This window comes from Phallusia mammillata, chromosome 7 (assembly GCF_965637545.1).
Source record: "Phallusia mammillata chromosome 7, kaPhaMamm4.hap1.1, whole genome shotgun sequence".
In the NCBI taxonomy this organism is placed as follows: Eukaryota; Metazoa; Chordata; class Ascidiacea; order Phlebobranchia; family Ascidiidae; genus Phallusia; species Phallusia mammillata.
The window spans coordinates 11,246,790-11,260,682 of record NC_137258.1 but is presented as its reverse complement, the minus strand read 5'-3'; the positions used below and the strand labels follow the sequence as shown (position 1 = coordinate 11,260,682).

At 35.4% G+C, this 13,893-nt stretch overlaps 2 protein-coding genes across 2 annotated transcripts; both read left to right on the top strand.

The window, feature by feature from the left end:
- Positions 1-3,148: 3,148 nt before the first annotated feature.
- Positions 3,149-5,956, top strand: LOC145237886 (cuticlin-6-like). Its single transcript, XM_080100876.1, has 9 exons — positions 3,149-3,236; positions 3,420-3,531; positions 3,696-3,806; positions 3,930-4,019; positions 4,156-4,368; positions 4,575-4,686; positions 4,749-4,900; positions 5,036-5,199; positions 5,423-5,956. Exons 3-9 carry the CDS (start codon positions 3,764-3,766, stop codon positions 5,609-5,611), a joined length of 963 nt encoding a protein of 320 aa, XP_079957002.1. The 5' UTR covers positions 3,149-3,236; positions 3,420-3,531; positions 3,696-3,763; the 3' UTR covers positions 5,612-5,956.
- A 3,211-nt stretch (positions 5,957-9,167) lies between these two features.
- Positions 9,168-11,975, top strand: LOC145237884 (cuticlin-6-like). Its single transcript, XM_080100874.1, has 9 exons — positions 9,168-9,255; positions 9,439-9,550; positions 9,715-9,825; positions 9,949-10,038; positions 10,175-10,387; positions 10,594-10,705; positions 10,768-10,919; positions 11,055-11,218; positions 11,442-11,975. Exons 3-9 carry the CDS (start codon positions 9,783-9,785, stop codon positions 11,628-11,630), a joined length of 963 nt encoding a protein of 320 aa, XP_079957000.1. The 5' UTR covers positions 9,168-9,255; positions 9,439-9,550; positions 9,715-9,782; the 3' UTR covers positions 11,631-11,975.
- The last annotated feature ends 1,918 nt before the right edge of the window (positions 11,976-13,893 follow it).

Here is a 13,893-nt window from a genome sequence, read left to right as displayed (position 1 = left end):
CGTTGCGTTTTCGATCGCTACTTCATACTCGGCTGTTCTTATCGTATTTGCGTACATTTTTTATCTAAATTACATTGCAATCGAACATATAACTACTTGAATCTATTTTGTGATAAATGGTCTTGGTAGAGTGCAATTATGCAGTTTCAAACACACAACATACCGATATACATTTTTTGCATTGCATTAAAAATGGAAATAAACTACATGAATTACAATTTCTGTGATCGATTTTAAGTTGAGCTATTTTTTTGATTTAGGCTGCCTAAATTTTCCTTAATCTTTAGAAAGCAGCAAATCATAATAACTCAGTCACGACGAAGATGACATAACTATTACCATTTAACTCATTTGTTGAAACATCTAACTTATAATTTGGTCTTCGTCAGTTTTGACAATGTTCTAAACGTAACTGCCCAATAAATGGTTTGTTTGTTACTCGGTAAACAGAAACAGAAATTTGGAAAACCTGTTTTCCGACATAGCCTACTGATTGAAATTTCGACAACCATGCCACATTTGCGTGTAATTTAAAACAAACAAACTTTGTTTCCTAAAATAACTTTGGTACGCAGCAGCGTGCAGCGCTATAGTCAAATATACTTTTTAAAATACTGACACAGAGTATGAAGCCAGGCCCGAATCAGGGCCGTTTTATTCGGAAGAAACCTAAACCCGGTCCCGACCCGAACCCGACCTAAAGCAGTCAAAAACGACGTATAAACTGATCTCAAGACAATATTCAAATTAACCTGATTTGCGACAAACAAGGTCACCTGATTGGATTTACGTGATATAATGTTTGATTTCCATTACGGCAGACGAACTTTACAAATTATCCTTAAACAGCTTTAACAATAATCAGTTTTGATACTGGTCACGCAAACATCACGCAGAAGCTGAGTGCTAAAGTATTTCAGTTACATCATGGCGTAGTTATCCGTTGACCTTTTTGTGAAAACCGTGCGAAAATCACCTCGGTGGGTATTTCACCTGAGGCGGTGTTGGTTCTGATCATTGAAACTCAAAACAGCTAATAAGGTTTGGTTCAAATGAAATGAAAGATTTATTTCAAGACGTTTGTTGCCATTTAACCAATGTGGTATACTGTTTACATAAGTCACATATTTTCAAAAATGTTGACTCTATGATACATGGTTGTGTGACTGTAAGAGCGTTGAGGTGATACCAACTTTGCACTATTTATGTCGTCGGAATTAATTACGAAAACCTCAGAAGTTTTGGAAGTTGTGTGCAGTGACGTATCAATCACAACAAGCAAACCCCTATAACTAATCGATTTTAATAAAACATATTTTTGTACTATGTAACCGCTTAAATAACTACGTACGAGATTTTTGTTTTAGGCCAAACATTCTTGTGATTTAAGCGTTTTATTGTAACATTTTAAACTTCAATATTTTCCCACAACCTCATGATGTTTTGGGCACATCAAAAACAGTGACAAACATAATGTACTTTCAGGTCTTGCCTTACTCAGTTAAAAGTCCACTAAACAAAAATAAGGTCTTTCGGTCTTTTGGTGCGTGACTGTGACATCATACCTTCACAAACCAGCAGAGTTCCCCACACTTTGCATTGTTTTTTTTTTACAATTTTAGTTTCGGTACATAAGTTAATTTTAATTTTATTTTAATCTGAATTTTTTTTTAAAATCAACGCAACCGAAACCTACTCAACTCAACTCAACCTACTCTTTTAGGAATACGAACAACAACGAAATCGAAAACACGCAAAAATAGAAAAAATCGAATTGGTATCAAGCAATAACTTGTAGTTTCGGGAAATTTTTCACTAAGATGTCGAACGTCAATGCGTGCGTAACGTACTTTCGGCTACTATTATGACATGACTATAGCGGTCATAACAGGATTGCTGGCCCAAAGCGGTTTTTGTTTTTGCCTCCAGGTGTTTAATTGGTTCTTCAAAACATGCCTTAAAATTTTTTTGATTGCAAATTGAGAAACAGATCCGAGTTCTGGACTGAAAAGAAATGATACTTTGGGTGGACTGTTAGGCTAATAATTTTCGTTCTGAACACACCGATTCTTGGATTTGCTTTATTTTTTAAATTGAAACATTTGCCGTAGACTTCCAAAAAATCGGTATTTTACAAATAATATTCTGAAATCTAGATTTCATACCAATGGGTGCTTTTAAAACCAGGCTGTAGTTTGAGATATAACTTGAAATCCGTTGCATTTCTTAAACAATAAAACAAACAAACAAAAAATTTGTTGTTTGCTGAAAACAGGAAGTGTACGGATTCGTTTGTGAAGCGGATCTACAACACTTTAAGTTGATTTTAAAACTGTCGATAACCTATTACCACAAAGTCAAATGTAAATTGTTATTACTTATCACATATGAATGTTAACAAAATGTTGGAAAGCCACAAAAAAGTCAACGATATGAACTCTTGCAGGAAAATAAATACATATACACCAATATTGTTAATTTGCAATTACGAAATAGGTAACGTGGTGAGACCTTGATCCGAATTAAAAGCTGCTGGTAAAATTTCGATGTATTTCGACGAACGGGACTATTTTGAAGAGAAGGACCCACAATTATCTGGGTTTCGATTCGAAAACAACGTGCTTTTCGTGTTCAGCTGGCTATAAAAGTTTGCTGTGTGCAATGATCAAATCAGTTCAAGATTTTATTCGACGTATACGTGATAACTATTTGCTAAACGTTGTGTTTCATACTACGACGAAATAACGAAAATGAAATTTATCTTACTTGCCGGAGTGTTGTGCCTTTTTGCACTCAGTGGAAATGGTGAGAATTTTTCCGTATTTTGGTCAAAAAGTGTGATAATTCTTAACATTTTAAAGACAGTTTACATTATCGATTCTGTTTCGATGGTAACGTAATTGTGTTGTTTAGTATTTAAAGACAAAACAAAGAAATGATATTTTATACTACGTCTTACCGAAATGAAACTATTATTATTTTTGCATAGCACTGAGATGTTGGGTGTGCGAAAATGCAAGGAGCGATGCTGATTGTCTGAAGAAAGGGCATCTCCAGCAATGCAATATTAACCAGGTACATAAACAAGAGTGACATATCATAAAACATATCATAAAATAACGCCATATTTTTATTTGCAGCAAGCTTGCCAAACAGAAGTTCGAAGAATTCAACCCGGAGTTTTGGTGACAAAGCGATGTAAACAGACTTTGGCCTGTGGCAACAACTTTCTACAGGTATCGCAGCTAAATATTATTTTATTGCTGTTTTTGGTTCGTGCAAATATGAATTTAATGTAGCAATTCATCAAATAATCGTATAAAAAATAATAAAAATCGTTGGTCCTTCTTTTAAAATATCATTAAAAAGATGAACTGTTGAACTATGAAGACGTGTAAACAAAGCACCTCATTTTTTAGAACACTAAACCTGCATGGTTTCCTACACAATGCAACGTAAAGTCACCAAGTTCAGTCTGTCGATGTTGCTGCAATGAAGACCAGTGCAACTTACAAATTGACTGTAATTCAGGTATAAATTTCTTACCACGCTAATGGACCATGAATACAATTGAGTAGCATTGAGCTTAATCATTGTTATACTTTGACTGTAAGAAGTTAATTGAAATGTAGAAAGAAAGAAAGCATAAGGGCACATTTTTTATTGTCATGTTAACCCAAATGTGTTTTGTACAGGGATTTCCCCATGTGGGCCATTAGGTACACCCGTCAACGGAAGACGTGAGTGCAAATTTGATGAAAATATGAACGAAAGAGGCAGTGTATGTTCCTTTACCTGCAATCCAGGTACAGTTTTTTGTTTACAAAACCTTTTTGCCATTATTCTGCTGAGTGTAATCACTTAATACGACAATTTTCATACAATGTACTTAAAACAATAAATTTAAATTCGAGAAACTCAAATTTCAGGGTATGAGTTGGTTGGAAGAAAATCAACAACTTGCGTAGCAGACGGTGCACAAACTTCGATGTGGAGCGACCCCGTCCCACAATGCACTGGTATGTTACATGCACCTTATGGCGATAGTTTTTGCTTGTGAAACAGCTTGGCACTTTCTTATAAAATCGTTAATGATCATAGACTGATTTATTTAAAAATGTAAACAATTTGATTCAACATGCAAATGTTTTTCAGAAATAAAAGAACCGTGTTCAACACCTTATCCAGTTCAAGGGGGTACTTATAAATGCTCAGACAACGAATTTAGCGTAGACAGCAAATGTGAAATCGTGTGCGATTCCCCCGACATGACAACCTACTCAAGAAGTCCAACCCATACTTTTACATGCCAGGAAAAGGCCAACGAAACAGATTGGGATTGGAGTACAAAAGACGGTTGTTGTGAAAGTAAGTACTTGCTATAATATAGATAAAAAGTACAACTATTCTTGGGCAATGACAAGAAAAAAAATCAACAGAAAAAGGAGAACAAGCTACTACAAATCAATAAAAAAAACTTAAAACATAAACCTACTATTTTGCCGGAAATGGCTGCAGATTTACTGCGCTTAGATTTTAGTTTGATAAGTAATTTTTTACATTTTTATTTTCAGAGCCTTGTCCTCCGCACGCGTTTATGGATGCCATTTTTGTTTTGGATTCTTCTCTTTCGGTGGGCCGTCAAAACTGGAAGTCGATTGTTAACTTCACGGCGTCTGTGATGAAGCAAGTAGTTTTAAGAAAAAAGTTTAAAGCTGAAACTAAAACATTCTTTTCTAATTTTACAGACAGTTTGATGTTGACTCCGACACTTCTCGTTTCTCTGTCCTGCAATTCGGATCGTTTCCTAATAGTAATTCAGCAATTGATTTCAATAAGTTTGCTGGAAACAAAACAGGACTTGTACATGCCGTTGAGACCTTTGAATTTAGAGCCGGAGGTGGGTAAAAGTGGGTTAGAATGTTACAAATGTTAAAAATGAGTACATATGAGTTTGTTTTCAATTGGTAAACCAAACTTGGTCAGTTTCTAACCAAAAATTTTATGCAAAAGTAAAACATGCCGTTTTTTGCAGGAACTTATATTGGCAGAGCTTTAAACTATGTTCGCGACATACTTTTAAAACCTGAAAGCGGCGACCGACCTAACGTAAAAAACGTTGTTATTGTTGTGACTGATGGGGCTTCAGAAGACAACGTTGAAGCCATTTCACAACAGATACGAGCCGACGACGCTGTGGTAAGGAAAAGCTATTTTGTGCATTTGTGCACGCAATCTTGTTGATATGTTTAAATGCACACAGACGTTTGAATCAGCTTAATTTCCACGATAATATTTACAGTCTGCAGCAGTAAGACGATTTTAATAGTTCCATTTAGGTCTTATGTCATTTCAAAGTCTATGACCAGTATAGAGAATAGGGTTGACACTGTCAAATATTTAACCATTTACAATGTTTCAGATGTACGCGGTAGGAGTGAAACCGACTCAACGAAACGATAATTTAGATTTAGAACAACTTGAGAAGATAGCTGGCTCCATCGATCGAAGATTTGTGGTAGACGATTTCCTCGCACTGAACGAGCAGTTTACGACAACTTTGAGCGAAAGTCTTTGTGGAAGCCCTTGTAGTTTGAATATACGTCTTTGAAGTCAAGTAAAAGTTTCTTGTCCACACATTTCATAAATGTCTAATCAGAAACCAAACAGCTTCCTGTATGTGAATTTTGGTAACATTGGCCTACGTGTATTTTATTTTTGAAAATGCATTCGTTTGCTTTCTTATCTGCGTTGCGTTTTCGCTCGCTACTTCATACTCGGCTGTTCTTATCGTATTTGCGTACATTTTTTATCTAAATTACATTGCAATCGAACATATAACTACTTGAATCTATTTTGTGATAAATGGTCTTGGTAGAGTGCAATTATGCAGTTTCAAACACACAACATACCGATATACATTTTTTGCATTGCATTAAAAATGGAAATAAACTACATGAATTACAATTTCTGTGATCGATTTTAAGTTGAGCTATTTTTTTGATTTAGGCTGCCTAAATTTTCCTTAATCTTTAGAAAGCAGCAAATCATAATAACTCAGTCACGACGAAGATGACATAACTATTACCATTTAACTCATTTGTTGAAACATCTAACTTATAATTTGGTCTTCGTCAGTTTTGACAATGTTCTAAACGTAACTGCCCAATAAATGGTTTGTTTGTTACTCGGTAAACAGAAACAGAAATTTGGAAAACCTGTTTTCCGACATAGCCTACTGATTGAAATTTCGACAACCATGCCACATTTGCGTGTAATTTAAAACAAACAAACTTTGTTTCCTAAAATAACTTTGGTACGCAGCAGCGTGCAGCGCTATAGTCAAATATACTTTTTAAAATACTGACACAGAGTATGAAGCCAGGCCCGAATCAGGGCCGTTTTATTCGGAAGAAACCTAAACCCGGTCCCGACCCGAACCCGACCTAAAGCAGTCAAAAACGACGTATAAACTGATCTCAAGACAATATTCAAATTAACCTGATTTGCGACAAACAAGGTCACCTGATTGGATTTACGTGATATAATGTTTGATTTCCATTACGGCAGACGAACTTTACAAATTATCCTTAAACAGCTTTAACAATAATCAGTTTTGATACTGGTCACGCAAACATCACGCAGAAGCTGAGTGCTAAAGTATTTCAGTTACATCATGGCGTAGTTATCCGTTGACCTTTTTGTGAAAACCGTGCGAAAATCACCTCGGTGGGTATTTCACCTGAGGCGGTGTTGGTTCTGATCATTGAAACTCAAAACAGCTAATAAGGTTTGGTTCAAATGAAATGAAAGATTTATTTCAAGACGTTTGTTGCCATTTAACCAATGTGGTATACTGTTTACATAAGTCACATATTTTCAAAAATGTTGACTCTATGATACATGGTTGTGTGACTGTAAGAGCGTTGAGGTGATACCAACTTTGCACTATTTATGTCGTCGGAATTAATTACGAAAACCTCAGAAGTTTTGGAAGTTGTGTGCAGTGACGTATCAATCACAACAAGCAAACCCCTATAACTAATCGATTTTAATAAAACATATTTTTGTACTATGTAACCGCTTAAATAACTACGTACGAGATTTTTGTTTTAGGCCAAACATTCTTGTGATTTAAGCGTTTTATTGTAACATTTTAAACTTCAATATTTTCCCACAACCTCATGATGTTTTGGGCACATCAAAAACAGTGACAAACATAATGTACTTTCAGGTCTTGCCTTACTCAGTTAAAAGTCCACTAAACAAAAATAAGGTCTTTCGGTCTTTTGGTGCGTGACTGTGACATCATACCTTCACAAACCAGCAGAGTTCCCCACACTTTGCATTGTTTTTTTTACAATTTTAGTTTCGGTACATAAGTTAATTTTAATTTTATTTTAATCTGAATTTTTTTTTAAATCAACGCAACCGAAACCTACTCAACTCAACTCAACCTACTCTTTTAGGAATACGAACAACAACGAAATCGAAAACACGCAAAAATAGAAAAAATCGAATTGGTATCAAGCAATAACTTGTAGTTTCGGGAAATTTTTCACTAAGATGTCGAACGTCAATGCGTGCGTAACGTACTTTCGGCTACTATTATGACATGACTATAGCGGTCATAACAGGATTGCTGGCCCAAAGCGGTTTTTGTTTTTGCCTCCAGGTGTTTAATTGGTTCTTCAAAACATGCCTAAAATTTTTTTGATTGCAAATTGAGAAACAGATCCGAGTTCTGGACTGAAAAGAAATGATACTTTGGGTGGACTGTTAGGCTAATAATTTTCGTTCTGAACACACCGATTCTTGGATTTGCTTTATTTTTTAAATTGAAACATTTGCCGTAGACTTCCAAACAATCGGTATTTTACAAATAATATTCTGAAGTCTAGATTTCATACCAATGGTCACAACCTTTTTTCACTCGTACCCATTGAGCTGTCATAAAATTTCAGTATAACTCTTGCCTACGAAAACTGACAGAAGACGAGCCCTTATTTGCAACCTCATAGCTTACCTTAGCACACGCAGCTTATCCCGTGTTAAGAGTCTATGTTCTATGTTTAATGTAAAAAAAAAACAGTAAGATCATGCCTTTTTTGCACAAATACACAGGCAGCTCCACTGTATCGTTTCCTTCAATGTTCATTTTAACATAAGCCATCACAACCCCAAATTAGGGTGCTTTTAAAACCAGGCTGTAGTTTGAGATATAACTTGAAATCCGTTGCATTTCTTAAACAATAAAACAAACAAACAAAAAATTTGTTGCTTGCTGAAAACAGGAAGTGTACGGATTCGTTTGTGAAGCGGATCTACAACACTTTAAGTTGATTTTAAAACTGTCGATAACCTATTACCACAAAGTCAAATGTAAATTGTTATTACTTATCACATATGAATGTTAACAAAATGTTGGAAAGCCACAAAAAAGTCAACGATATGAACTCTTGCAGGAAAATAAATACATATACACCAATATTGTTAATTTGCAATTACGAAATAGGTAACGTGGTGAGACCTTGATCCGAATTAAAAGCTGCTGGTAAAATTTCGATGTATTTCGACGAACGGGACTATTTTGAAGAGAAGGACCCACAATTATCTGGGTTTCGATTCGAAAACAACGTGCTTTTCGTGTTCAGCTGGCTATAAAAGTTTGCTGTGTGCAATGATCAAATCAGTTCAAGATTTTATTCGACGTATACGTGATAACTATTTGCTAAACGTTGTGTTTCATACTACGACGAAATAACGAAAATGAAATTTATCTTACTTGCCGGAGTGTTGTGCCTTTTTGCACTCAGTGGAAATGGTGAGAATTTTTCCGTATTTTGGTCAAAAAGTGTGATAATTCTTAACATTTTAAAGACAGTTTACATTATCGATTCTGTTTCGATGGTAACGTAATTGTGTTGTTTAGTATTTAAAGACAAAACAAAGAAATGATATTTTATACTACGTCTTACCGAAATGAAACTATTATTATTTTTGCATAGCACTGAGATGTTGGGTGTGCGAAAATGCAAGGAGCGATGCTGATTGTCTGAAGAAAGGGCATCTCCAGCAATGCAATATTAACCAGGTACATAAACAAGAGTGACATATCATAAAACATATCATAAAATAACGCCATATTTTTATTTGCAGCAAGCTTGCCAAACAGAAGTTCGAAGAATTCAACCCGGAGTTTTGGTGACAAAGCGATGTAAACAGACTTTGGCCTGTGGCAACAACTTTCTACAGGTATCGCAGCTAAATATTATTTTATTGCTGTTTTTGGTTCGTGAAAATATGAATTTAATGTAGCAATTCATCAAATAATCGTATAAAAAATAATAAAAATCGTTGGTCCTTCTTTTAAAATATCATTAAAAAGATGAACTGTTGAACTATGAAGACGTGTAAACAAAGCACCTCATTTTTTAGAACACTAAACCTGCATGGTTTCCTACACAATGCAACGTAAAGTCACCAAGTTCAGTCTGTCGATGTTGCTGCAATGAAGACCAGTGCAACTTACAAATTGACTGTAATTCAGGTATAAATTTCTTACCACGCTAATGGACCATGAATACAATTGAGTAGCATTGAGCTTAATCATTGTTATACTTTGACTGTAAGAAGTTAATTGAAATGTAGGAAGAAAGAAAGCATAAGGGCACATTTTTTATTGTCATGTTAACCCAAATGTGTTTTGTACAGGGATTTCCCCATGTGGGCCATTAGGTACACCCGTCAACGGAAGACGTGAGTGCAAATTTGATGAAAATATGAACGAAAGAGGCAGTGTATGTTCCTTTACCTGCAATCCAGGTACAGTTTTTTGTTTACAAAACCTTTTTGCCATTATTCTGCTGAGTGTAATCACTTAATACGACAATTTTCATACAATGTACTTAAAACAATAAATTTAAATTCGAGAAACTCAAATTTCAGGGTATGAGTTGGTTGGAAGAAAATCAACAACTTGCGTAGCAGACGGTGCACAAACTTCGATGTGGAGCGACCCCGTCCCACAATGCACTGGTATGTTACATGCACCTTATGGCGATAGTTTTTGCCTGTGAAACAGCTTGGCACTTTCTTATAAAATCGTTAATGATCATAGACTGATTTATTTAAAAATGTAAACAATTTGATTCAACATGCAAATGTTTTTCAGAAATAAAAGAACCGTGTTCAACACCTTATCCAGTTCAAGGGGGTACTTATAAATGCTCAGACAACGAATTTAGCGTAGACAGCAAATGTGAAATCGTGTGCGATTCCCCCGACATGACAACCTACTCAAGAAGTCCAACCCATACTTTTACATGCCAGGAAAAGGCCAACGAAACAGATTGGGATTGGAGTACAAAAGACGGTTGTTGTGAAAGTAAGTACTTGCTATAATATAGATAAAAAGTACAACTATTCTTGGGCAATGACAAGAAAAAAAATCAACAGAAAAAGGAGAACAAGCTACTACAAATCAATAAAAAAAACTTAAAACATAAACCTACTATTTTGCCGGAAATGGCTGCAGATTTACTGCGCTTAGATTTTAGTTTGATAAGTAATTTTTTACATTTTTATTTTCAGAGCCTTGTCCTCCGCACGCGTTTATGGATGCCATTTTTGTTTTGGATTCTTCTCTTTCGGTGGGCCGTCAAAACTGGAAGTCGATTGTTAACTTCACGGCGTCTGTGATGAAGCAAGTAGTTTTAAGAAAAAAGTTTAAAGCTGAAACTAAAACATTCTTTTCTAATTTTACAGACAGTTTGATGTTGACTCCGACACTTCTCGTTTCTCTGTCCTGCAATTCGGATCGTTTCCTAATAGTAATTCAGCAATTGATTTCAATAAGTTTGCTGGAAACAAAACAGGACTTGTACATGCCGTTGAGACCTTTGAATTTAGAGCCGGAGGTGGGTAAAAGTGGGTTAGAATGTTACAAATGTTAAAAATGAGTACATATGAGTTTGTTTTCAATTGGTAAACCAAACTTGGTCAGTTTCTAACCAAAAATTTTATGCAAAAGTAAAACATGCCGTTTTTTGCAGGAACTTATATTGGCAGAGCTTTAAACTATGTTCGCGACATACTTTTAAAACCTGAAAGCGGCGACCGACCTAACGTAAAAAACGTTGTTATTGTTGTGACTGATGGGGCTTCAGAAGACAACGTTGAAGCCATTTCACAACAGATACGAGCCGACGACGCTGTGGTAAGGAAAAGCTATTTTGTGCATTTGTGCACGCAATCTTGTTGATATGTTTAAATGCACACAGACGTTTGAATCAGCTTAATTTCCACGATAATATTTACAGTCTGCAGCAGTAAGACGATTTTAATAGTTCCATTTAGGTCTTATGTCATTTCAAAGTCTATGACCAGTATAGAGAATAGGGTTGACACTGTCAAATATTTAACCATTTACAATGTTTCAGATGTACGCGGTAGGAGTGAAACCGACTCAACGAAACGATAATTTAGATTTAGAACAACTTGAGAAGATAGCTGGCTCCATCGATCGAAGATTTGTGGTAGACGATTTCCTCGCACTGAACGAGCAGTTTACGACAACTTTGAGCGAAAGTCTTTGTGGAAGCCCTTGTAGTTTGAATATACGTCTTTGAAGTCAAGTAAAAGTTTCTTGTCCACACATTTCATAAATGTCTAATCAGAAACCAAACAGCTTCCTGTATGTGAATTTTGGTAACATTGGCCTACGTGTATTTTATTTTTGAAAATGCATTCGTTTGCTTTCTTATCTGCGTTGCGTTTTCGCTCGCTACTTCATACTCGGCTGTTCTTATCGTATTTGCGTACATTTTTTATCTAAATTACATTGCAATCGAACATATAACTACTTGAATCTATTTTGTGATAAATGGTCTTGGTAGAGTGCAATTATGCAGTTTCAAACACACAACATACCGATATACATTTTTTGCATTGCATTAAAAATGGAAATAAACTACATGAATTACAATTTCTGTGATCGATTTTAAGTTGAGCTATTTTTTTGATTTAGGCTGCCTAAATTTTCCTTAATCTTTAGAAAGCAGCAAATCATAATAACTCAGTCACGACGAAGATGACATAACTATTACCATTTAACTCATTTGTTGAAACATCTAACTTATAATTTGGTCTTCGTCAGTTTTGACAATGTTCTAAACGTAACTGCCCAATAAATGGTTTGTTTGTTACTCGGTAAACAGAAACAGAAATTTGGAAAACCTGTTTTCCGACATAGCCTACTGATTGAAATTTCGACAACCATGCCACATTTGCGTGTAATTTAAAACAAACAAACTTTGTTTCCTAAAATAACTTTGGTACGCAGCAGCGTGCAGCGCTATAGTCAAATATACTTTTTAAAATACTGACACAGAGTATGAAGCCAGGCCCGAATCAGGGCCGTTTTATTCGGAAGAAACCTAAACCCGGTCCCGACCCGAACCCGACCTAAAGCAGTCAAAAACGACGTATAAACTGATCTCAAGACAATATTCAAATTAACCTGATTTGCGACAAACAAGGTCACCTGATTGGATTTACGTGATATAATGTTTGATTTCCATTACGGCAGACGAACTTTACAAATTATCCTTAAACAGCTTTAACAATAATCAGTTTTGATACTGGTCACGCAAACATCACGCAGAAGCTGAGTGCTAAAGTATTTCAGTTACATCATGGCGTAGTTATCCGTTGACCTTTTTGTGAAAACCGTGCGAAAATCACCTCGGTGGGTATTTCACCTGAGGCGGTGTTGGTTCTGATCATTGAAACTCAAAACAGCTAATAAGGTTTGGTTCAAATGAAATGAAAGATTTATTTCAAGACGTTTGTTGCCATTTAACCAATGTGGTATACTGTTTACATAAGTCACATATTTTCAAAAATGTTGACTCTATGATACATGGTTGTGTGACTGTAAGAGCGTTGAGGTGATACCAACTTTGCACTATTTATGTCGTCGGAATTAATTACGAAAACGTCAGAAGTTTTGGAAGTTGTGTGCAGTGACGTATCAATCACAACAAGCAAACCCCTATAACTAATCGATTTTAATAAAACATATTTTTGTACTATGTAACCGCTTAAATAACTACGTACGAGATTTTTGTTTTAGGCCAAACATTCTTGTGATTTAAGCGTTTTATTGTAACATTTTAAACTTCAATATTTTCCCACAACCTCATGATGTTTTGGGCACATCAAAAACAGTGACAAACATAATGTACTTTCAGGTCTTGCCTTACTCAGTTAAAAGTCCACTAAACAAAAATAAGGTCTTTCGGTCTTTTGGTGCGTGACTGTGACATCATACCTTCACAAACCAGCAGAGTTCCCCACACTTTGCATTGTTTTTTTTACAATTTTAGTTTCGGTACATAAGTTAATTTTAATTTTATTTTAATCTGAATTTTTTTTTAAATCAACGCAACCGAAACCTACTCAACTCAACTCAACCTACTCTTTTAGGAATACGAACAACAACGAAATCGAAAACACGCAAAAATAGAAAAAATCGAATTGGTATCAAGCAATAACTTGTAGTTTCGGGAAATTTTTCACTAAGATGTCGAACGTCAATGCGTGCGTAACGTACTTTCGGCTACTATTATGACATGACTATAGCGGTCATAACAGGATTGCTGGCCCAAAGCGGTTTTTGTTTTTGCCTCCAGGTGTTTAATTGGTTCTTCAAAACATGCCTTAAAATTTTTTTGATTGCAAATTGAGAAACAGATCCGAGTTCTGGACTGAAAAGAAATGATACTTTGGGTGGACTGTTAGGCTAATAATTTTCGTTCTGAACACACCGATTCTTGGATTTGCTTTATTTTTTAAATTGAAACATTTGCCGTAGACTTCCAAACAATCGGT

Bases quoted from the DNA above. Each gene is read 5' to 3' on its own strand.
- LOC145237886 (XM_080100876.1), top strand. From the start codon at position 3,764: ATGAACGAAAGAGGCAGTGTATGTTCCTTTACCTGCAATCCAG. The intron at 3,807-3,929 runs GTACAGTTTTTT...CTCAAATTTCAG, and splicing joins TTCCTTTACCTGCAATCCAG to GGTATGAGTTGGTTGGAAGA. The intron at 4,687-4,748 runs GCAAGTAGTTTT...CTAATTTTACAG, and splicing joins TTCACGGCGTCTGTGATGAA to ACAGTTTGATGTTGACTCCG.
- LOC145237884 (XM_080100874.1), top strand. From the start codon at position 9,783: ATGAACGAAAGAGGCAGTGTATGTTCCTTTACCTGCAATCCAG. The intron at 10,388-10,593 runs GTAAGTACTTGC...TTTTATTTTCAG, and splicing joins AAAAGACGGTTGTTGTGAAA to AGCCTTGTCCTCCGCACGCG. The intron at 10,920-11,054 runs GTGGGTAAAAGT...CGTTTTTTGCAG, and splicing joins CTTTGAATTTAGAGCCGGAG to GAACTTATATTGGCAGAGCT.